Raw genomic sequence first — 24,838 nt, 5'->3', positions numbered from 1 at the left:
GTGCTGCACCTTGGGAGAAGGAATCCACAGCATACATACAGGCTGGGGAGTTCCCTTCTTGAAAGCAGGGCGGAAAGGGATCTCGGAGTCATTACTGACTCCAAGATGAACATGAGCCGCTAATGCCAGACCACAGCCAGCAAGGCCAGCCATACCTTGTCATGCATCTCAAGCCGGCCCAGAGAGGTGATACTCCCCCTCTATGCGACTTTGGTCAGGCCGCAGTTGGAGTACTGCGTCCAGTACTGGGCGCCGCCCTTCAAAAGGGATGAGGCCAGCTGGGAGAGGGTTAAGGAAGAGGAGGCTGAGGGGGGACCTGGTGGTTGCCTACAAGCTCATCAAGGGAGATCAACAGCAAATAGGCAGAGCCCTTTTCTCCCCAGCACCACCTGGGGTGACGAGGAACAATGGTCATAAGCTGATGGAGAATAGGTTTAGGTTAGAGATCAGAAGGCAATATTTTACAGTTAGGGTGGCCAAAGTCTGGAACCAACTTCCCAGGGAAGTGGTCCTCGCCCCTACCTTGGGCAAATCCAAGAGGAGGTTGGATGATCACCTGTCTGGGGTCTTGTGAACCCAGCATTCATTCCTGCCTGTGGTGGGCGGTCAGGCTAGATGATCTGTTCAGGTCCCTCCTGACCCTAGCTACTATGAAACTATGAAACCACACTTCACTTTTTTTTTTGAACAAGCCCCATGCAAGATACAAATATAAAGAGCAAGTCAAACATAAAGAAAGTGGGGGGGCAGTGTCTTCAAACTAATAATATGAAATCTTTAGTTCCTCTAAAAATGGTTTCCAATTAGGAGATTCTAAGATTATGAGCAAGTCTTATCTTCCCTGTTTTTGCTGGAGGTTTCCCAGGAGACCCAGAGTAAAGGAGCAGGAGAAAAGTAGCAGGTGTTTTAATCTTTAATAGACACCTTTCTCCCAGCTTCAGGCACAATGGCAGAACAGCTAAGACACCACATCACAGAGGCATGAGTTTAAAGTCTTATTCCAGACTTGCAAAGGCCACTGTCAGTCAATCCAGCAGCAAATACGTCCCTGGTCATTCAGGATATGGAGTCTAAGGCAACAGGCCAGGATGCTACTCACACATCACCCCCTTACGTGCCCTGGCTGCAGAAACTATTGAACCCGTTGGTTTAAGGATTGGAACAGGTATGGGATCCTGACTTTCCAGGTATTTAACTCTCCATCCATGCTATATTGCCAAAACTGCAGCAAATTGACACAACTGAGTTGGATACCCTTTGTTCTAAAAAAAGGGGGCAGCTGGCAGGATCTCTCTCTCAGAGGGCTCTAGGATGCTGGAACTTGCTGCTCTTCCCCTTCAAAATTAGTGGAATTGGGAAGTAGATGACCACTGGAAAGCCCCCTCACAGGAGGTTTCTTAAAAATGCAAAGAAGGTGCTTCCCAAGGGAGACATTTTTGCATGGTTCCTGTAGGCAGAGTTCCTGTATAAAGGCTGCTGGCATTTTATCACATCAGTAATTCTGGGGGGTACCTAGTGTCACATCTTTGATCATTTAAATACAAAACCAGTATTACCAAGCATTTTAAAGCAGGTCTATTGTACCTTTCAACTTTCCTGTTTTCAGTACTTCCTGCTAGCTCTCCAGCTTTCCACACAGTCTTCCAAGGAGACTAGATCAGATTAAATTTCTAAAGAAAAAAATCTGAACAGAACACACAGAGACCTGCCCCTTTAGGCTCTCCTTATGCATACAGAGAAGTGACCAAAAAAACAGACTACCCGTTCTTCCCAATCTGCAGGTAACTTTTAAGGACGGACATCACAGATTTCCTGGGTTTCAGGCATTTATATTACTTCTCATTATTTAAGTTTGAAATACCCTTAAATATAGCTCAAATGAGTCCACAGACATAGAATTTGATGGTAAAAAAGGTAAGTATGTCTAGTTTGGAACCTGCTAAAAATTGTTTTGAAAAGAAATACTGCACAAAGCAGAAAACTTCAACCCAAACCTTTCCTAGTCTACTATGTGCCCTTCTTTATTAAACATTCTCTTTCTAGATCTGTGGGCAGAGAGCTGTTTATAAAAGCTGTCAACCACCTCCATTAAAATAAAATGTGAGACTTTGACCCTGAAAAATGGAAACAGGTGAAGATAGGAAAGGAAAAAATAAAACCTAGTAGGTTTGGTTGGGGGGGGGGGGGGGATAAATCACAGAGGATGCTGTTGCCATAACAGCTGTCTACAATACAATCACAGACAAGGAAGAAGAGAGATACTCAGAGAGCATTTGGCTTCCTTAATTTTGGAAAGACAAGTCTGAAGTGGAAGATGGATTTACAACTTAATTACAATGCAGGAAGAGCAGTGTTCTAAAAGCAAGGTTGTGTCTCGCTTGGGACAGCACTTTTATTTAAACTGTATTGTGGACATTATAGATGTAGGTAACTTGTTGCAATAACTATATCTAAAATCTGAGGCCAAAGGCTAAGATGTCTATTACTCCACTGTAGGAGGAGCTGTCAGCCCTTCCTTTCCTTCAGCTCCTCAAGTGGCTGGCAGATGTGGGGATGTGCTGATGGGATGAGGCACATATTCTAAATCTACTTCCCTGACCTTCACAGCTGCTGCTGCAAGAACATCCACATTGTGACCCCCCTACCCAATGCCAGTCTCAGAGCCACAAGATGCACTTCATGCTGAGCAGATTAACAAGTGCGCTCAGCCTCCATGTTTTCGGGAGGGCTTTGGAAATATGCGTTTGCCATCTTTCCATCATACAACTAGCTTCTCTCTGCGTTTGCTGTATCAATGAGCTGGTCTAAGCAGGTCAGGGACGGTCAGTAGCTTGATGCATACCGCAAACTCATGAGTCTTGCTATTCAGAAAAGCATGGGGGGTTCTTTCCACAGACCTGCTACCTATCCATTTTAGTCCGGACAATACGGTGTTAATGAGAAGTAACGCTCCGTGCTCATCCATGCTGTCATCAACCAGAAGACAGAAACGCAGATTGCTTTGTTGAAACAAGGCTGTGTCCCTGATTGCACTCCACTGCAAACATTTTGCAGCATTTTACAGACAGACAATCTCAGTTAATTGCTTCTGTACAAACACAGAAACTACCCAGTAGTTAACAAATCCTACAGCAAGCCATTCTTATCTCTGCCATAAGATGCGTGGGGGCTGGTAAGGAGAAAACACGCCCAGAGGAGGTGCTGCCTCTGTGTATTTTGGTAATTTGAATGGATTGTTAAATCAAAGTAGTACCAAACAAGCAGTGTAAGTTAAGTGGAGGAGTGATACAGGAAGATGCTGAAAATTACCTGAGGATTAGTTTACCGAGGAATTGTATTACAAGAAATGTTTGTGAACTTCAAATTTGTATAAAGTTCTGAAAGAAAATGGCTCCTTACTACATCACCATACCTGTAGGTCAGTGGCTTTCACTCTTTTTAGATTCAAGGTGCCCCTCCGTAACTTGTGAATCAAGCAGCAGCCCATTTCAAAAACTAATTTATTAATTACAGTACTCATTTCCTTGAGCAGGGTCAGGTAGGATGGGCAGGCGAATAGCCAGGCAGGAACCAAGCCTGAGCTTACCTGCTTATTTCCTCACATCTCGTGGCACCCTACAAAGGATCTTGCAGCACCCCTGGATGCCCTGACACCCTGGTTTAAAAAATTCACTGCTATAGGAAATAATGGTAAACTCGGAAATGCTATCTAATACATATATGCGTGTGCACACACTGACAGTTTCAAAATGATTCTGTGAAACAACAGTCACAGTCTAATGAACTTTTTCAATTAAAAGTTTTGTTTTAAGGTGATCTGAAAAGCCACTTAGAACTGTAGAGCTGAATGCAGATTTCAAATAAAATATGTATTATTTTCAGGGCTTTGTGGACTGATCCCACAGAACTGGCTCGGTGATATACCCTTCTTGCTGTAGGACAGCACTATAGAAACCAAAATCAGCCAAATCTTTTCAGCCTTCATGACGGGCACAAAAAGTTTATCAACTAACCTGAGAGTAAAGTGATGCAACTTAAAGTTATAAGACCCATCCAAAACAAAGGAACTGAAAGGCATGAACTGCCCCAGTAAATTCAATGAGTTAACTTTGAAACATCTTAATGATAATACCATAGCTATGCAACTCATTGTTTGTGTCTCATGATTTTAGCAGGAGCCACCAGCTGCTGTGTTCATTCTACGGCCTTAAACTGTCCCTATAGTACTAAAAATTCTAGTTATTTTGCATTAGCTGCCATAACCTCCTGCTACGTCCCCTGACAACATCTAAGATGAGGTTATGGGTTGTCAATACAAAAACTTATTGAAATCGGAAAGAGGAGGACAGTATGACATCAAATGCAAGGCAGGAGAAACAGCATGCCTGCTATTGTATAAAATGCATTATTCATGAACCTTGTGATCTTAGTGCACTGGGATGTAAAGATGAACAAAAAACATAGCCAAGAAAACGCAGTGAAGTGTGACAAAGGAGAGTCAAGACTGCGAGAGATCAGTGTTAGCAGAGGGCCGAAGGTAAAGACAGAGCAGGCAAGATGACTAACAGAGCAAACCAGTCACAGCCAAAAGGTGATCTTATAAAGCTGAACAAATAGAACAATGCTTCTCTAGAAAACTGAAAGAAATGATGCAATAAATGAAAGCACTTAATCAGTTAGAAAGCAGAAAACTAACAAGGACAAACTTTTCCAGTGTCTGCCCAGTGCCACAATCAGGCCAGGCCCCATCAAGGCAGAGCCTTGGTACTTCAGGAAAGTGCCCCAAAAAGGAGGGTTGGGAATTCAGAACCCAGAAGATCAGAAGTGCTGAGTTTTACCCATGGCTCAGCTACAAGCACCTAGTATAATGTTATGAGCTCTGTTCATAGCTCACTGCCACGGGCAGCTCCCCTGCTTTGTATCCCCCAGCACCAAGAAAGAGTCAAGAGGAGCAAAGTTTTTTTTGTTGTTGCAAAGAAGAGAACAGCCAAACCATGGGGCTGGTGGCAATACGGAGACTGAGGCGTGAGGGATGGGAATGAGCAAGGGGAAAGGAGGAAGTATGGAGGGTAAAAGAAAAGCAACGGGATACTGCAGATATTAGACGAGTAACCAGCCAACTGTACAGAGAAAAATGATGGGAGGGGAGCTGCAAGTGAACAGATCTAGAACAAGGTCAGTCAAAGAGACAGGGCAATAGGGACATTTCCAGAGATGCAGCTGGGTAGTTTTGCACCCTGGGCAGCAGCAGTGCATGGGGAAGCAGCAACACTGAGGGCTGATGCCTCACTTACACCCCGTTAGCTCAACTCCTGGACATTTCATCCTACTTCTCCTTCAGGGAAGGTCCATTGTTAGGAACATTAAAATATTCTCTCTCTCTCTCTCTCTGAAACACTCTCTTCTCTCTCTACCTCCACAAAAGCCTTGCCTCTGGTTGTTTTACCACTCCATCCTGGAAGAGCACAGACGGTCTGCAGATGCTTCTTCAGCCTTATGAAGGGTGTTTGTGCCCAAAAGCTTATTAGGAAGAATTATTCCAACTATCTGAGTTGGTCAACAAAAGCTACCAGATTTACCCAAAATACCTTGCCAGGATACAGTGGGGTCTTTCAAGGGCAGGAATAATTGAAGCAAATTTTCCAAATCATCTCTGGCCTTTAGACAACCCACCTCTTTGCTGCAAGAACACAGACTACAAACACTTTTGCTTTGAAATAAATGACTGCTTCAACTGGGATTAGCCTTGTTCACAATGGACTTTTTATCCTGCCTCAGGCTCTTGTAGTTACAGTGCACCCCCTTCCTCCTTCCCACTCCCCATAGTAAGCCCAAAATGGCCAAAACACACAGTTCAACCACTTAAATAAAACACATTCCAAATATTCAGGTTTTCATTGGCGTCCAGATGCATTTATTTCTGGGGCCTGACTCTGGCTGTACTATTATTGCCACTTGTTTAAAACAGTGCACTGCCAATGAACTTTAAAGTATTTATTAACCTCAGAGAACCCCTGAGCCTGCTCTCCCGGAAACTAGCACACAGCACAGCAAAGAAAAGGGTTTGATATTTAAATTATATTTCAAAGCAGCGCAGAACACTACACACTTAAACACCATCTGGGGAGGCAGTATTTGCATTCCAGATCTGAAAGGCAGAATCCTATTTCCAATCCTCTAATCATGGAAAATAACATTGAAGCAGGAGGGGAGCAGAGTGCCTGGAGGGGGTGTCAGTACAAAGCTCAGGAAGCTGTTGAGTGACAGGTGCATTGCAGTCACTTGCAAAAACATGTAAATTCTACTCTCTGTCCTGCCCCCTGAAATTTAGCCCATTTATTTCCCTCTACCCCAAAAATGTCAAGCACATGGCCCATGGGCTAAACCTGGCCTTCTGACCCAGGTCATCCAGCCCGCAGACTTTTGTCCTGCTTTTGGCCATTGTGGTGGGGCTTCCTGCAGAGGCAGCAGGCACCCCAGAGACAACAGCATGACAGTGCCAGAGGCAGAAGCCCCTTTACCACAGCCAAAGCTGGAGCAAAAGACTCGTTCAATGGGCAGTGTGGTTGCAGGGCAGAGCTTCCGATCCACCCACTGGATCTGCCTGTGTCCCCAGCTCACCAGCATGCAGCCTGTCACCGTGGAAATCTCTGGCCATGGTGGCAGGGCCTTGGCCTGCAGTACTGCTGCAGCTATTTGTGTCCTGGTGAAAGCCAGGGTGCTGGCAGCTGCCACAAAGCCCCACCATCACAGCCAGAACTGGGGCTCTGGCTGCAGTGCCTGGGTTTGCCCCCAGTGCTGCTGGGTCTGCCAGTGACCCAGCTCCCACGGGGATGCGGGCTGCTGCTGTGGGAAGTCCTGCCACTGTGGCCAGAGCCCTGACTCTGGTCGCAGCAAAGGGGCTTCTGCCTGTGGTGCCAGTGGAGCTGCCCATATCATGGCAGAAGTCAGGGCTCTGGCTGCCTGTGTGGGAAAGAGCCACCACAGCCAGAGCTGCAGCTCTGACCACGGTTTCAGAGTTTCAGCCCTTTGTGCTGCTCAAGCTGCCAGAGCCCCAGCTGCCACCAGGGTGCAATCTATCACTACAGGAAGCCCAGCAGTTGCAGGGCTTTGCCCACTGTGTCACAGCAGCTACCAGTGCTCTGGTTATCATTGTGGTGTGGGTTGCCACTGTGGGATGCCCTGATGCTGTGGCCAGTGCCCAGGCTCCATCTGTGGTGGCATACGGTCACACACAGTGTCCTGGCAGGGTCTGTCTGTATCTCTCATCTCACCCATATCTCTGCAGGGTCTGGGTATTGGTTGGTATCACAAGAAACCCCACCACTAATTGAGGAGCTTCTGCCCGTGGCACTGCTGGGGCTGCTAGCATGAGCGCCAGAGTGTGAACATCTGAAAAGAAGAGCTTGCAGCCCTATTAACAAATTTCATTTTGACATCCCTGCTCTACCCTATAGATTCATTTGAGTGGGGGTGGGAAGGACAAGGGGAAACAAGAAAAATAAATCAATAGATATCTACAAGGAAAAATGGAAAAAGGCCACAGGCTGGATTCTCTACTGTCTCCGTGTTGGGTGAGATCAGACCAGCTGAATTCTCCCACATCTGACTCTTATAGAAAGTAAGTAAGTGACTTGGTTTGCAAAGTGGTAAGAATTAAGTTCTGTTCATTTACGTAGGGGCTAAAGGGCTTGGACATCCACATGCTGAGGGAACCTGGGTGAAGGTAACTCAGTCTTCCTTTGCTTCACTTTCCCCCTTTGTGGAACAGGGGAATGCTTTTCCCTCTACCTCTCTGCTGTGCAGCCGCAATGGTGAATTCATTAGCATCTACCAAAGTGCTCTGCAAACCTCAGAAGGAAGTCATTATGGAAAAGCAGAGTATTTTTATTAATGATTCCTAACTGCATTTAAGCCATAAAGCACTCTAGAGGTTCTCAGCATTATTACACATTAGTGGGGCTGAACCTTTTGTGAGGCCACAGATTAAAGATAACCAGCAGTGGTAGCATTTAACTTAATATAAGCTATTCCTAGAGCTATAAAGTGATGCTATTATCAAATTACGAGGGGAAAGATACAGACACAGACTTTGGGAACAGCCTATTTAGCTATCCAGGAAGATGGGTGTAATAGCAGCACCTAACTCCTGTTACTTTTGAGAATGAGAGAGCAGCAGTATAAGGCTGCTCTTTGTTGCATGCAGAAATGAGGAGCCAGCTGCAGGGAAGCAAGCAGCCAAGGGAAGGACAAATTCCACAAAACAAGGTGATTGCATGCACAGCAACGTCAAGAGAGGTTTACTTGAACTGAACAAAGCAGCATTAGCTAATCTGCATATTCTGGAAAATGTAACAGGCTGCCATGTAACGAGGTACAGAAACCCAATTAGCAGCTATTGGTTATATCACTTTCTCTGTAGGTTGGTAACACCACTCTAGGACCATGTGGCTATAAAAAGCTCTGCAAAACAGATTTCCTTTGCCAAAAACAGGTGCCTTTTCATACGCTGTGTTTGAGGGGAACCTGCCTATTTATGATAATCTTATTAATTTCACCTGGTTCAAATGTTTTTTAAAAAGAAAAACTGTAGCATTATTTTTTGCCTAACTGAATATCCTCCAGCAATGAAAGGATAAATATCCTCCAGCAATTAAAGTGCTAATAACCTTGCAGTCAAAGGCATGTCTGCAGTTGCTCTATGTCCCCATTAACAGAAACATTGCAGCTTTTTTTTTTATGTTGCTGCTCTGGAACTTTCTGCTGTTTAAACTGAGTAGAAGTCAGCCAAAGTAGAGGTAACCCTGCTAGAACGCACTCAGGCTGAGAGCATGTAAGCTATTCCTTTTCCTTCTACACTTGTAAGCATGCTTGATACATATGGACCCGTTGTCTTATCCGTCGCTGGCTGAAGCCCATTGAAAGATTCCCTTTAACTTCAGCATGTACCCGAGATTAGGCCCTGTACAGAGTGATTCTTAGGAGTTCTACCAAAACATAAAAATTCAGGCTTCCAGAGCAGGTTAGAGTTTCTAGCCTCCACCATCCTGACCACTGTCTGACATTTCCATCCACATCCATGGGCCACGAGAATTCCCATGCTGAAGGAGCTGTATAGGGCCCATACAATCAATTCTGGGCTGCCCCCTAAAAGTGTCCCAAGCACAGGGAGCAAGCAAAGCAAAAAGTACTCATAGCACATAGCACTTTGGGGGAGCCACCACTGCTTGAGGCACTGCTGGTTTGGTCCTGAAGATGCCCACAAACTAGGTGCTACACCTCTTCTGTGCTGTTCCTACCACATTTACTCAAATATAAGATAAGGTTGCTCCCCCTGCCCCCCCAATCTTACATTCACATACAAGGAAACCTCATTAAATACACTGCTTATTTTTGAACTGCTCAGTAATGGAAACCAGTTGACTAAATGCAGCCAACATTGAGCATGACTAAAAAGTATATGGTGCATATATGGCAAACATACGGATGGGAACATTTTTTTGTGCGTGTGGGGTCCTTAAAAAAGCACGCAATTGCTATACCAGGAAGGAATGGGCACTAGGCTTAAAGGAATACCAGGCTGGCACCGCAAGGGCTAGAGACAGTCCTAACACCCTCCTCTTGGTGCCAAAAACTGCTTGATCTTAGCCAAGACTGACATGCTGATGCAAAGCTACTGTAAAGATTCGTTAGTCAAACCCACCTGAATAAGACATATTGTAGTGTCCATTGCATGCAGTTCCCCTCAGTATCGACGCTTAAAAGCATGGTGACCCACAACCGTGAATACATTTTAACTTCCTCTTCACTTCCACACTTGATGTGTGCCTTTCTTTTCCATTTCTAATGATTCCCGTTTCTTCACCAGCCGTACATGTCTGGCAAACATCACCTAACAGGGTCCTAAGCAGTTCACCCAGAATCCCTGTCGCCCCCTCTCTCAGCCTGTTGCGTTTCATTAGTGTGGCGCCACCCTCCATGAGGTGAAGCCAAAGCAGGTTGCTGGGAGCATTTCTATATACATTTTTGGAGGATCCCAGGACTCGTGACAAGAACACACAGTTCCAGTCATAAGTGGGGGCTCTCTGGAGTACACACACACAAACTGAAGAGTGCTGAGCTGTGGGATCTCCATGGGTTGACACGCTGTTAACTCTGCTGGGGCCCAACCAATGAACAATGTGGTAAATCATGAGCTTTCTAGTGTTGGACTGATATCCTGCATTGTTTGTACACTATCACTTGGCCTTTTGGCTCAGATCAAGTGGGAGCATCCAAATCCCCCAAGATCTCCAGGCTTGGGCCTGCATGTAGGATGCCTGCCAATGGATTTGGGAGCATCTGAAATCCCAGGGTGAGCGCCTGGGATGGAGAGTGCTTGCCAGCTGTAGCTCCAGATATTGTGTTTAGAATGATCGAGTTTTGCCTGCTCAATTGATCTGTTTTTAGAATGACTGAGTTCAGTTCAATTGGTAAGATTTGGAACTGATTTGACCTGGAACACAAAATATATTAATAAAAAAAGAGTTTGTACACCATTTCAGTAGGTGCTAAATGTGTTTAGGGAGTACCTGTGCTAAAATTTGCAGCAGTTTTAAAAAAAAGGCATAATTTCTGGGTGAATTAAGTCTATGGTACTATATGCAAATTGCTACAGCTGTGTTTCTTTCAAAGTCAACTTTTCCCTCGCTTCCACATGCTCGGGGAGAGCAAGGTTTGGCAATAAGAAGGGGAAAGGGGCTTCAGGGGCAATAAATTGGTGGGGAGGGGGGCAGAGGGGAAAGGGACTACTTGACCCTACAGGTTTATTTTCCCTGCTGTAGCAGTGGGAGGTTGACAAACCTCCAATAATTAGATTCTATACTAAACTGATGGAAAATGTATACATTTTCCATAAATAGAATCTAATTATTGGGGGGTTGCCTTATGAGGGGATCATCTTATATTAAATACAGTATTTTATCAGGGGTCAGCAGGGGTGCATAATTGCAACGGATTTAGCAGTCGCCTTGAACACAAATGAGTTACAGAAGCTTGTCTATGACTCCCTGTCTTGCTCACTCTCTCCTGCTTCACATGCCTCAAGCCCCAGAAAAGAGGCAAATATCACCCAGGGCTGCTGGTAGACAGCTATCCAACCTTCTTGTGGGGAGTTGCCATGCACAGTTGAAACAAGTGGGTAGGGTCTGATTCCTGGCAGTGGTCCCACACATGGTACAGCCTGCATAGGAAAGTTCAGCCCCTCTGTTAGAAATATAGGAACATAGGACTGAGCCAAAAGGCCCCTTTCATTAAGTCCAGTTCCCTGTGTTCACAGGTAATCATTTATCCAAGGAATCACCCATGTCATTTCAAATCCTTTTGATCATCTGCCAGAGATGATTTCTGAAACACCAAGAGCACCCTATAACCATGCCACTGGCAAAAGTAGAGGGCATAAGAGAACTGCCAAGTGCAGGAAATAATTGATTAGTATATGATCAGCAGATCCTAGGAAATGGGTTATGCCCCACACTAGAGGGAAAGATGGTCTTCAACAGTCTGTGCCAAAACTGCCGAAGGGAAACAATTCCTTCCTGACCCCAAAATTAGCCATCAGTGTGACCCTGGGCAGAAAAGCGAATTGTCTAGCCAGGAACCTCTTGGTTTTCTAAGTACAAGTGGGTGCAGCAGTTCATTCCAATAAACAAAACCCCAAAACCCTCTTCTAGCTCTGCACAATACCAGGATGGCTTGAAGGCAGGCAACACTGCTCCCCTCCCATCCAGACGTACTCAAGATATTGGGGGGGGACCCTTCAAGGCTCCAGTAAATGTTGAGGTGTGCAATTACCAGACACCTTCCACATTACAAACACTAGTCCCCCAACCTGGGGATTGCAAAACATGCTATGCCATATGACACACTGATTGCTAATGCAGAACTCTGTTCTACCATACCATTCCTTTCATAAAATTACCTAGTTCACTCTTGAAAGTAACTGAAATCCTTTTCTCCCGCCACTTGGCTTGGGAGACTTTTCCAAAACTGTACCCCTCTGAATGCTGGAAATATTCTAATTTTTAATCTAAATGCATCCATAGCCAGTTTGTAGCTGTTTGATCTTGCGCCAGTGTTGTTGTTCAGCCTACAAAGCCCTTCACTTCCCCTATTATTCACCTCATGAAGGTACTTGTAAAGAGTGATCATACCACATTTTCAGAGATCAAAGCAGCACTTAAGAGAAAGCAAATTCTTAAAAAGAAATTTAAAACAGGATCAACTTTCTGCCTCCAGACCAGTATTACAATTAAAAAAAATAAGTTAATGTGCTGTAGTTTCTCTAACATAATAACATCTCCAGAACCCCACTATTTTTCAGAACAGCAACATATGCTTGAAAGGCTTAGAAGGTCAAGGCTCTAATTAAAATACTATGTTGAAATTCCAAAGGAAAATTACGTACATCTTATGACAAGTGTAGCTCACTGGTGCTGCCAAGAGCTTGGCAGTGCCATTATCAGCGGGAGCAGAGTTCTTCCAGTGAAAGTTGTCACTCCCTTGGCAGCAACTTGAACTTCAAAAAAAATGCAGCACAACTGGGTAACAATTTAAAAGTACTCAAGGCCCTTTTCAGGAGTGACATAACCCTGGGAAACTCAGGACCTGTGGACTTTCAAGTTGTTTTTTGAAACTGAAACTGTAAAGCTTTTGAAAACCCTTACCCCTTTGCATAACATGCAAAGTCATAAAATGCTTTCAACGCAAGGAAAATAATCCTCCTGGATGCCCTAAAATATAAAGAACTAGAATAGCCCTGTTATTCTGAATAGGTTCTCAAGACCATTTTTTACCTAATATGAACTAGCACATCACATTAGAGGCCCCACTAAGTAAAGCACTTAAGCATAAGCTCAAAATGCTTCCCTGAGCAGGGATGGATACAGACAAATAGAGCCCTAAGAAATACAGGGCTTGAAGAGACTTCATGACCATCTAGTTCAACAACCCGATACTCAAGCATAAATGCATTGCTAATTTGGGACCTTATTTCCCTGCTCATTCTAGCAAGGTACGCCAGTGTCCCGACTGATTTACTTCCAGGAGGACAGTCTCGATTTACCTTTTATTACTAACTAACCCAGGTTTGGGGGCGGGCGGGCACTCTTTACTTTTAGATATCGCTGATAATACTAGGTGGAAAATTTGATTATTTATTAACCAGTTGCCTAGTTGTGGCGTGACATGCACCCCCAGTGATCAGCTTCACTCTAACACCTTTGAGAAGCACTCCCAATACAAAATACAAAAAAATACATAAAATGTAACTCTATGTGGCAAGTTTTGTGCTTTCTCTTATGGAAAAAAGTATATCTGAGTATTTCTTCATATTAAGGTTAAACAAACATTATTTATACCTTTTCCAAATCATCTGATTTTTAGAAACTCAACTTGAACATGAAAGGACCAGATCAGCACTTCATGCCAAACCAACAAATGCTGGATAGTAAAAGACCAACTGTTACAAAAGAAAAGAAAGCCTTTAAAAAAATAAATAAATAAAATGATTGCCCCTCACAGTTATTATGCCTCAAGTCACTTCGTTAATGTCAACCAACATCAATATTGCCATTAGCAAACAGGTTTTCAATAGGTGTTAACTTCTTCCAGGAAATGAGTTTACCTTTAAGTAATAGCACCTTTAAAAGAAGTACATGGAACTGAAGCTTTTGAACAAAACACTGTTAGGGAGAAAATGTTCAGGGTTAATTCCCACTCGAATTTGATTTTAGCCTCCCTGTAAGACTGACCTCTTTGGAAGGAAAATACTGTCAGGTCACTGACAAGCCTCCCATTAACTCTGTTATCTTGTGAATATGCAGACAGTGTGAACTGTATCTGGTTTTCCTTCTCCCTTAGATGAGACGCAGGTATGTCAAGACCCACAAATTAAACTATTTTTGACCTTCAGAGGCAAAGAGACCAGATTAAAAACAGTGGTATGCCCATAGTATTTAATTCAGTAAGGCAGACAGTGAAGAGCCCTTGAAACACTTAGCAGTATATGAGAAAATATTGTATTTCCAACAGTCCTGGAGCCTTTCAAACAGAACATATTTCAATTAAACTGTGCTGAAAATACCACCCCCACCCAAACAAAAATCCCAAGCTGGTTTATTATTATATTTCTTTGCAAGCTTTCAGGCACACACACCCTTCTTCAGGCTGAGGGAAAATTAATGAGGGAAAATCCATGTACTTGGGGCACTTAGAAGGCATCTTGGTTTCTTCCCCGTCCTAAAATAGTCTCTCAAAACGCTCCCTTTCCCCAATAACTTACCATATTTATCGAAATACAAGATGGCCCTAACTACAAGATGATCTCCCAAGAATTAGATTCTTTACAAAGAAAATTTATAAATTTATTATAATTTTCCATGTATGGAACCTAATTATTGGAAGGGCATCTTAATTCTGTTCCTTCCCTACTGCAGGCAGTGAGAGGAGAGGTGATCAGGGGGGCAGTAAAAGGGTAGGCACTGGGGGGAGGGAGGGATAGTAATGGGGCATGTAGTGGGGGATAGTAGAAGGCAGGCAGTATGGGGGGCAGGAAGTAGGACAGGTAGTGGGAGAGCAGTCAGGTGCTGGGCAGTGGGTTGCAAGCAGTGTAGAGGCAGGCAGAGAGAGGCAGGCAGCTTACCTCCTGCTGCTCCCCCCAACACTTACCCCTCAGTGTGCTCGTCCCCCACCTTCCTATCCCCCCTGCTTCCTCCACCATGCCACTTCTGTCCCCACACCCTCAGTCCCCGGCTGCTACTTCCTCCTGCTAACTAAGATCTCTATTCCTTGATTGTCTCTCCATATACCCCCTTAACCTTTGCTCCATGCTGGCAGACTCCAACCCTGCTGCAGCCTGGGACACTGAGCATGGGGTCCAGCCTCCCTTGTAGCAGTAGCGCAGAACTGACACACGGGGGCAAAGATAGGGAGTGCAGCAGAAAGGGAAAAGCGGCCTGGTGGAAGGGGGGTGTAAAATTGGGGGCAGCGGAGCTTGATGCTATGGGGGAGAGGAGGCAGGGGTGCAGGGGCAGTAGGGAGCAGGCAGCAGCGCTGGCTCTAGAGCCCCAGCAGCTGCCTGCCCCCACCACCATGTACTGGATTGTAAGGCAAGAGGCTCCCCTACCCCATGTTAAATGGAGGGGGAACCTCATCTAATCAAGTAAATACAGTAAATCAAATAGCTCTTGGAATCTGCCCTAGTTTGCCTGAATTCCTTTCTACCCACCCATTCTTTAGGGCTGGCTTTGTGTCTCTTTATTAGATATCCCTTTGTACTGCCCCTGCTCTTGGTTTCCTTTGGTTTCTTTCCGTTACAGAAAAATCCCTTTGGAAGTACTGCTTTTCTTCTGAACTCAGGGCTCGAATGTTGAAGATTCAAAAAAACCTCTTCAGACTCTTCAAGCTTTTTGGTCTGCTTCTCAGTCACATCAACGCCCTTCTGCACAAAGGAGATGGGAACTTTATGTTCACAGGCCTATTCCCCAACCCCTGCTCCTGAGCAGAACTGACTGCTGCCCACACATAGGGGTAGGGAGGCATATCCTTCAGAACAGCAACAGAAACTACTGTTTAAATAAACACCTTTATGGAAGAGAGGGAATAACCTATTTAAAAAGGAGGCAAAAAAAATAAATAAACACACCTACTTGAAAGCAGTAGGTGCCTGGACTTGAGCTAACTACAAGTTACCCCCCCCCCGGTCATTCTTATCCACTTAAAAGAGTGGTACTTTGCCACCAATATGTAGCCTGACTTCTGAGCAGTCGGAGACCTCAGGCTGTGCAGACTCCTCAGGCACTTCCCACCATATGGGCTCTCTCACTGCAAACCAGAAACTTCCTGGGCTTCGCACCCGAGGGTAGGGGCAAGAAGTGGACACTGCAGGAGGGAAGGGGAGCTCAGAGACCCCAGCAGCAGCAGGAGCAGTGGGAGGAGCAGCACACAGGCAGGAGCCACATTGGCCACACTTTGGACAGCCCTGATGGAGTCAGCGCTAGGAGCAGTACAACTGAGCAATGAGGCTGGACTCCAAACTTCCCTTGGGTCAAGTGGCTGATAGTGGAGAGCCTTTAAAATGACCTGTGGACAGCTGAGCTGAGCAGGTTCCCAAGTGAAGCCTCCAACAGCATAGTTTGCATCCCTGCAAGACTTGGTACATCAAAGTAGTGGTGGCTGCTAATTCTACAACTTAAGGCTGCTTTAGTTAAAACAATGCTCCTGTCAGCTACAAATTTCACCCACAAGTACACAATTTTGGTAGGAGCTGCCACACTGGCCAAGGGGCAGGGTTGCAATGTGCACAGCAAAATGGAAAGGGGTGTTTACTGAATCAAGATGTAACCTCACTCCCAAGGTCCCTGCATCTTGCTCTGATCTCAGCCAGCCCCAAGCCCCACTCCTGAATAAAACACAGAACGTGTTACATTCTCACTTGGTTCTTCTTAAACTTTAACGTTTTCAGTCCACCCACTTGTTTTCCTCTGGCTTCTATACTGACTCTGTAGGCCTGCTCAAGTTACTGGGGTCTTGGTCATGCAGAGGTTTGATTCTTTGCAAAGAAAGGAATGATTCGCAATGGTACCATTTAAAAATGCAGGGCATTTATAGACATGTTCTGGGAGGCAGATGTAGGGGGCGCTTTAATTAGAGCAGCTCTGATCAATGTCCCCATGCTGAAAAATGGTGGCAGCAGTGCTTTAACTAAAGCTTGTTGAACCAGCTTTAATTTAAATTAAATGCATCAGAGCAGTCTCTGCATGTCTATAAATTCCCATAAGCTCTGCCTGTTTGATAACACTGTTGCTTTTTAATGTGCCCCTCAGGCCAGCATTTTAATTTTACCTGGAAAACTGCTAAACTAAAGAAAAAGTACTTGACTTTGAGGAAACCTTGACTAGGTTTTTACAAAACTGTGCAAAGGATGCATATACATCACTAGATGTGGTCAGTCATTGCATCTGCTGAAGTAAACTCAAGATCACAAAAGCTTATGCACCTCTTATTTGGTCAGTTTTTAAAGGTGCATCTCTACCCTGCCTTCTAGATGTAGATACATCTCAGCCAGTGTTTCTAAATCCTCTAGGCAGGTTAAACCTTAAGTTTTTAATGAAGACCTTGTTACACAGCTTCTGTGATTGGGTAAATTCTAGTAAAACAGAAAAGGGGAGAATTGGCACCTCTTTTGGTTCTAACGGCTTCCTTGTCTCTACAGAGGATATCAATGTGTAAGTAGGAGATTTCAAAGAGCTTCCCTCCCCCAATACTGCTGTGTTATTAAATAGACAGAACACCCAAAAATAAAGCTCTGAACACACTAGAGAGGATTTCATTGAGTTATGGCACCCATTTCTTCAATGTACTGAACACACCTGATGCCTAAATCAGCAAAATATACCATTCCCATTAAAAGAAGGCAAAAATATGAATGGCTTTGTTAAGCTTGTTTTTTTTCACATAGATTTTACCTACAATGGATGTTCTTGCCCTACTGCCAAAGCATAAAGCCACCCAGAGAAAATTTTGCTGTTCAATAATTAAGCTGACATTTTGAAAACACAGTGTGAATAACCTAGTTATCTGGGTTCACAAAAAAAAGACTATTAGAGAACAATGATGCTACAAATCTCTGCTAGAAAACAAGTATTGAATTCCTTTGGCTCATTTCCTATGAAATATAGAGATCAGCTTTGCAGTGATTTCCAGCAAGAAACACAGGACTCCCATTTCCCTTAAATGCACACATTAGTTGGATGCATATAGTTGCATACTGGAAGTTCCTCTCCTGCATAAGTCCTCTTTGGATCAAACTGTGTACAGAATTCACTGTTCAGGATGTGCCTTCTAAAAACTAACTGCTCTAATCTGAAGAGAAGATATTTAGGGAAAGGAAATAAGGGGAAGAAAAAAACAGATTTCTTTTTCTAAAAACAGGCCTAATTTTAGGTACTATATTACGGATGCAATGTATTTTCTCCTCAGTATAGAATCATAAGGTTGGAAAAGACCTTGAGGTCTTCTCGTCCAACGTTCCTCAACCCGTGGGTTGCAAGACTATAGGAAAGAGGTGCGAACAAACTTTAAAAATGAATCAATGAACTTAAAAAATGGATTCTCCTTTAAAGGAGAAAAACCTGGGAAACTGTGGCTTTTCCCTTAAAGGTTGTCAGAGTTCCAGCCCGCAAAAGGCTGCTTAGGGCCCCCTATGCCCCACACATACCCACCCCCTGCCCCACACACTGGGGTCTGGGGGGGAGCAGTGGGTTGGGACTGGCCATTGACGTTTAGAAATGGGTCCTGGTACAAAAAGGTTGAGAACCACTGATCTAGTCCATCTCCCTGCACAAAATGTAAAATGTACCATTCCAAAGGCAGGTGCTTATCCAGCCTCTTTTTGAACACCTGTGATGAAGGAGGTATTGCAACTTCTTTATGCTGCTTGTTTCAATGTCCTACAGATCTTAGTTTTGGAAGTTACCCCTGGGACTTGATCTAAATCGTTGCTGATGTTTAACCACACTGCCTTTTGTCCCATCCCCTATGGCAAGGGAGAATAGCATTTCTCTATCTTTATGCACCTGTAAAAAATTTGAAAAATACTAAATCAGGTCCCCCACTTTAATCCCCTTTTCTCCGAACTAAACATACCTAGTTCCTTCAAGCTTTCTCCATACAGCTTGCTTTCAACCCCCCTGTCTTCACCCTTGACCTTTGGACCCTCTCCAGTTTCTCTACATCCTTCTTAAAACTGAACAAGATACTGTTGTTGAAGTCTAAGTAGCACTGAATACAGTAGGACTTGTCAACAAACCTTTGGTCTATGTGCATTAAAAAGGGTTTTGAATCGTGAAGCAAGCAGAGCAATCCTGTACAAAAGTAATTTAAAAATGTTTACCCTGTACCAGTTTCCTACCAGTTTAACACAGGAAAGAGTTTCCTACTTAGAATGTCCTGCTTAGCCAGCATAAAATATTAAAGACTAGTTTATGAATAACCCAACTCTTATTTTCTACCACTGACTTAGAGCTGAATTCACAAGGCATTAAGATCCTTCTGACAAGCTGAGTACTCACCGCCATTAGCTCCTTCTGGAAAGATTTCCTATCCTTGTTCTCTGTATTATTGCAGTCCTCTTTCAGCTTCTCCAACACAGAGGCCACTCGCTCTGGCTCACTGTCCAGCTCTGCCCGGCAGAAGAAAGTGAGTGGCAAGTTCAAGTACCCCAAAGCATCTGCAAACACCCGCCAATTGTTGAGATTTTCCATGAGCAGAGTCCTTACTGAGGCATAGATGTAGGTCAGAAATTTACAGGGTCTCAGGATTTGCTCAAGCAATGCAATGGTGCTGAGGTCAGGTCCAGAAAAATAGCTCGGCTTGACCTTCCCAAGCACTAGCACATTTTTGGTGTGAACAAGGCCAATTTTCCCCTGATAGTAGCCAATGTACCACTCCTTTGTCCATAGTTGCCCTTTCAATTTGATCTTCTCTTCACTGAGGAGAGCTATGACATCTCCTTTTTTATACTCCAGTAAATAATGATTCTTATTTTGCCGCACCACCGTCTTGAGTAGTTTGCCATACTTCAGGCTTGCCACTGGCCGATCCTGAAAGGTGGGATATTTGCTAGTTGCAGCTAGAGGGGACAGAATGATCTTCCCAACCTCATTCTTCTTGAGAAATCTTCTCTGACCAATGGGCTTGATGGCACTTTTAGGAGGCGGCTGTGGTGTCTGTACACAGAACTGAGTCAATATGGCATCTTTGTCATCTTTGACTTGTATCCTCAATGTGAAGTCTAAGAGTTCATTGGGGTCATGTGACATGATGGGGAAGATAAGGCGGCTAACTCTACCCAGCTTCATCTGGAACCCTCTGACAATTTTAGCCTGCTCGCTAGCCTTCACCTCATAGTTAGTCATATTGGAAAACATGCAGAGTTTTAGATCTTGTGGCCTGGACAAAGCAAACTGGTGCTTTCCCCACAACTGCAGTGCTACGGGTGCTGTGCCATGGACTTGCCTTGTAACCTCATTCACTAAGAGAGTCTTTGGTGCACAGTCATGTCCAAAAATAGCCACCACAGTTTTAAAAGAAGGATGGATGTGCTTGGGGCCATAGACACCAACTGTTACCTTTTTACTGATGTAGTCCCAAACAGTATAAGGGTATAGGATGTTTTGTCCTTGGGCTACCACAGCTATATACATGCAAGGCTCCAGGTTCTTCAACTGCACTTGTAGTGTGTCTCCATAGCAATAGTTTAGCTGCATGGGTGTGTATGGACCTTCTTTTGTGTCACTCCGCAAGCACTGCAATTCCACCAAGCTCTTGCTCATGATGTCATTCTTAACTTCCGCCGATACTTTCATCTCCAATATAATGAATGTTTTAACCTCCATGTTGCTCAGTTTAATTTCCAGCACAGGGCTTATGGTGCTACACTTGTCACTGCTGAGTTCCAGAGGTGGATCTAACATGGCTTTCATAGAGATCTGCTGTGTTTCTCCTGGAGAGACATGCCCTTCAGGCACATGGATACTGATGTTTGTATCTGGAAGCTGAACTGCTCCCCCAGAACTATCCAACTTACAGACAATATTGGTCTCTATAGGTTGCGTCTGACCCCACCCAGGGTTCTGGCCTAGCAAATCCAGGTCATGGCAAGACCTAGCCAGCTTCCTGTGGTTCAGCCATGCTGTTCTAAAATCTTCCCTGCTTTGGAATTGCTCAGGCATAGGAGATTTCAACCCACTAAAAAATCCTGATGATGCTGGGGTTTCAGATTTTGCTTGAAGGACAGATAACTCTGAAAGACTGTAGGAGCGTTTGCTTCTGAAAAAGGGATTATCCCGCTTCACTGGGTGTTCTGACTCAAATCTGTTCATGGAAGAAAGTTCATCAAAAGTGTTACCTGTGGTGCTAGTAGCTGCAGAACTGGACCCTGTAAACACAGAAGGCCCCGTGTCAAACAGCAGTAAGTCAATGGTGGTTTTGGGCGCACACTCTTTCTCTGTGTTGGGCATTATTTGTGAGTTCCCATTCAGAAATGGATTTGTCTGGACCCCATTCAAGAAAGGGTTGTTGCTACAGGTTTTGGTAGAGTTTCTCTTTATGTCAGTCCATTCTCCAAGCAGATCTAGCTCTTTGACCCCTTCATCAGGGCTCTCAAGTAGATTGTCTATCATTCCACTATCACTTAAGGAAGAATTACGATAGTTTACAGGCTGGACATAAGAGGAAGGTATGTAACCCATTTCTGTGGTATTGTGAGCATACCACCACTCGCCTCCTGAGGTATCCAAGACATAGAGATGATCACCCTTGGAGAACTTTAAGGTGGTAAAGTTAGTTGGACAATAGTCTTTGATTGCTACAACTTCTTTCGCATTTCCAAATGACGTGGGATTGTCAACCAGCAAGGCACTAGGAGAAGGCACTGCAGAGAGAAAAAAAAACATGTGCTTGAAGTAATTGACAAATCATAAGTGGTAATTTGTTAACATCATTTTAGCAAAGCAATCAGTTACTTTTGATCAGTATGGTCAAGACACAACTTTTATCATATCTTGTAATCCTATTTCCTGCTGTACTTTTTTATTTTTTAAAAGGATTCCACTCCCCACTCCCAAGAGCTCAATTTCATATAGGAGGACAGTCCAACCATTGTGTGGGGAGGAGGCAGGGGCCCAGAAGCCCAGAGAAAAGTAGTAATCTGTCCAGTGTAACAAAGCCACTCAGGGGCAAAGTCAGGGGATCTTGGTTCCATTCCCAACTCTCAATCCTGTAGTGCATCAGCATGATCACACCATCTCTCCAACAGATACACGGAACAGGCTGTCGTTCCTATAGAGTTCAGCAGTCCACACTCTTAAAATATTATGCATATTAATACGGATAAAGGTCTGACAGATGACATTTACAAGTGTTTAAATGGTCAAAAGCTGCCTATAGGCTGGCAACAGCATTTACATATAGACATTTCTTACTTCTCATAATTTTGTTTCTTAATTTGACACCAGTTACTTTACTGAGGAACTCGGATCCAAATGAGTGCTGCACAAGCATCATTTTAGTCCTACAGTTATTCTAAGAAACTCTAATTCAAACAAAAGTCCATTCAGATACGTCTTACAGCCTGCGTTATAAAAATGGTCAGACTACATCAGGGGTCGGCAACCCCCGGCATGCGTGCCGAGCATGGCACATGAGGCCATTTTCCTTGGCATGCGCTGGGGCCAGGGAGGCAGCAGCTGTTTGCAGCCTCCTGGCTGCAGCTGCCCCAGCTCTGGGTAGCTCAGGAGTGGGCAAAATACGGCCTGCAGACCAGATATGACCTGCGAGGCTATTCTATCTGGCCCACGGTGTCCCTAAAAAATTTGGAAAATTAATATTTATCTGTCTTTGGTTCCTGTCAAAAATGAAAGCCTGGGCTCCGCAACATCAAGGCTGCGCACGGTGGCAGCAACTGCAACCCCCCCTGCTTGTTGCGCTGGGCAGTGTTTGCTGCTGCTGTCCGCCCGGAGCTCGCATGCTGGGCAGCCAAGAGGCGGCGATGGCAAACACTGCCCAGCGTGGCAAGTGGGGGGGCCACAGCTGCTCCCGCCTCCGAGCAGCCCCGATGGGTGAGCCCAGAGCTGGCACAGGGCCCAGGCTGGCAGCGGGATGGGTTACATGCTGGTGCTGAGTGCAGGAAAAGAGGCCCCTCCCCCGCCCGGCACCCCACACTGCAGCCACTCGCAGCCCACATGGGGCTGCTTGCACCTGCTCAGGACAGCCCCCGAGCCGCTGCAGCAGGGAGCGCCGGCCACGGGGTGGTGAAGGGGCTGCTTTTCCCTGCGCTCAGTACCAGCTCGTTACCTGTTGGGGAGCAGGGGGTCAGGGCTGCACATTGCCCCCTGCCTGTACCGCGGGGCTGAGGGGGGCACTGGGAGTAAATGGGTGCACGGAGCCCACACTGGTGTTCTGGGGCCAGCGCCGGTGAGGCCCAGAGCAGGGCGGCAGGAGTACAGGGGTCCCGGCCAGCAGGGGCTCTATGGAGCTGGGTCAGCTCCCCACTCTCCCTGCTGCTGCAGCCCAGCCCGGCTACACAGACCCCTGCCACCGGTGCTGGCCCTGAGACATTGGTCCCAGCACATTGGGACACTGGTCCTAAGATGGTGACCAGGGGGCGGGGCACCTGTCAAGGGTGTTCACGGTGCTCTTGTACACACAGGGGAAGCGTGACAGGGCAGCGGAGAGCTCGGACCAAGAGGCAGGGCTACTGATGTGGCCCTTGACAGCTTGCCAAAACTGGGTAAGCAGCCCTCTGCCCACCCCTGGGGTAGCTGCTGCCAGCCGGGAGCCCGGGCTGCTCCCAGCACGCAGCTGCGACACTGCAAGCCCTGCTGGGAGCAGCCTGGGGTCCATGGCTATCAGCAGCCACCCAGAGCTGGGATACTACAAACACTTGCTGCCTCCCAGCCCTGGCCCCAATGGGCACAGTGCTGGCACCTGCCGCCTTCCCAGAGCCTGGAGCCAGGGTGGGAGGGCAGCAGCTGTCCCCCGTGGGTGAGCGTCTGATAGCCACAGAACCCAGGCTGCTCCCATGGAAGCCCTGCTGCAAGCAGCCTGGGCTCTGTGGCTATCCGCAGCTACCCAGAACCTGGGCCAGCTGCAAACATATGCTGCTTCTCTGTCCCGGCCCCGGCTGCCTCGGCCCCAGGCTTGAGGGAGGCAGCACATACTGGTGATGCTCCCTGATGTGCTGCCCTCACTGTTTCTGCAAAGCAGCGCTGGAATCCAGCATGGCAAGGCACAGTAGGGGGCGCAGAAAGCTGCCTACTTCCAGCTCCCCACTGCCCTGACCACACTTCCCCTGCAGGTGGAGGCAACACTGAGGGACACAACCCTGTCCTGCTGCCCATGCTGCTCCTGTGCACACAGGGGAAGTGTAGGAGGGCAGCGGGGAGCTCGGAGCAGGAAGCTTTCTGCAACCCCCTGCTGTGCCCTGCCACGCTGGGTTCCAGCGCTGCTTTGCAGAAGCAGTGAGGGCAACACAGTGGGGAGCACTGCCAGTATGTGCTGCCTTCCCGGAGCTGGGTCTAGGAGGCAGCAGATGTTTGCAGCTGGCCCAGGTTCTGGATAGCTGCTGACAGCCACAGAACCCAGGCTGGGGGGCAGGGGCTTTGGGTGGGGGGCACAGGGGCACAAGCAGGGCATCCTGACATGTACCCCCTGCCCTCATTTTGTTGTTCTGCCATGCCGGCACTTCGGCACCTTCCAAGGTACGCATTGTGGGGTTTTTCGGCACTCTGGCCAAAAAATGTTGCCTACCCCTAGACTAGATGATCCCACTGGTCCTCTTGGGCCCTTTAGCCTACAAAATCTACGTGACAGCATCTTATAATTTCGGCTTATAATTCTTTATCGTCATCACAGACTGCATCTTGTGATTGACTAAACTATAAGTAGAGGTGCACCGATACATCAGTCCGATATCGGATCAGTACCAATATAATGAAAACTGGCTGCATCAGAAATGGGCCCGACGCAGCCAATAATTTAGCTGATAAATGCCCAAACGTGAGCGCAGCTGCAGTGCGGCAGATAGGCGACGAGGAGCACAACCTGGCAGTGGGAAGCTGCTAGGTCCATTGTGGTGGAAGGGAAGGGGGGAGGGACAAGCCATGGGAGGCAAATCAACACCCCCGTGGTGAGGGAGGGAGCGGGGCAGGGTGAGGGAGGGAGTGCTGACAGGGGTACATTTACTAAAAAGAGGGCCACCAGTGGTACACTTATTAAAAAAAGGTTGAAAAGGAATGGG

General features: G+C 46.0%; 1 protein-coding gene across 6 annotated transcripts in view; it reads right to left on the bottom strand.

Annotated features, from left to right (window-relative positions):
* The window catches only part of SH3BP4 (SH3 domain binding protein 4), a 188,245-nt gene that overhangs the window by 12,651 nt on the left and 150,756 nt on the right, over positions 1–24,838 (bottom strand). For all 6 annotated transcript variants that reach the window (XM_025199363.1, XM_014518172.2, XM_025199364.1 and 3 more), the window contains exon 3: positions 19,110–21,472. In XM_025199363.1, the coding sequence (XP_025055148.1) occupies positions 19,110–21,472 (2,363 nt within the window). The remainder of the gene's footprint in view (positions 1–19,109; positions 21,473–24,838) is intronic.

The sequence above is a fragment of the Alligator sinensis genome, unplaced genomic scaffold (genome assembly GCF_000455745.1).
Source record: "Alligator sinensis unplaced genomic scaffold, ASM45574v1 scaffold233_2, whole genome shotgun sequence".
NCBI lineage: Eukaryota > Metazoa > Chordata > Crocodylia > Alligatoridae > Alligator > Alligator sinensis.
This window is presented reverse-complemented; position numbering and strand designations above follow the sequence as displayed.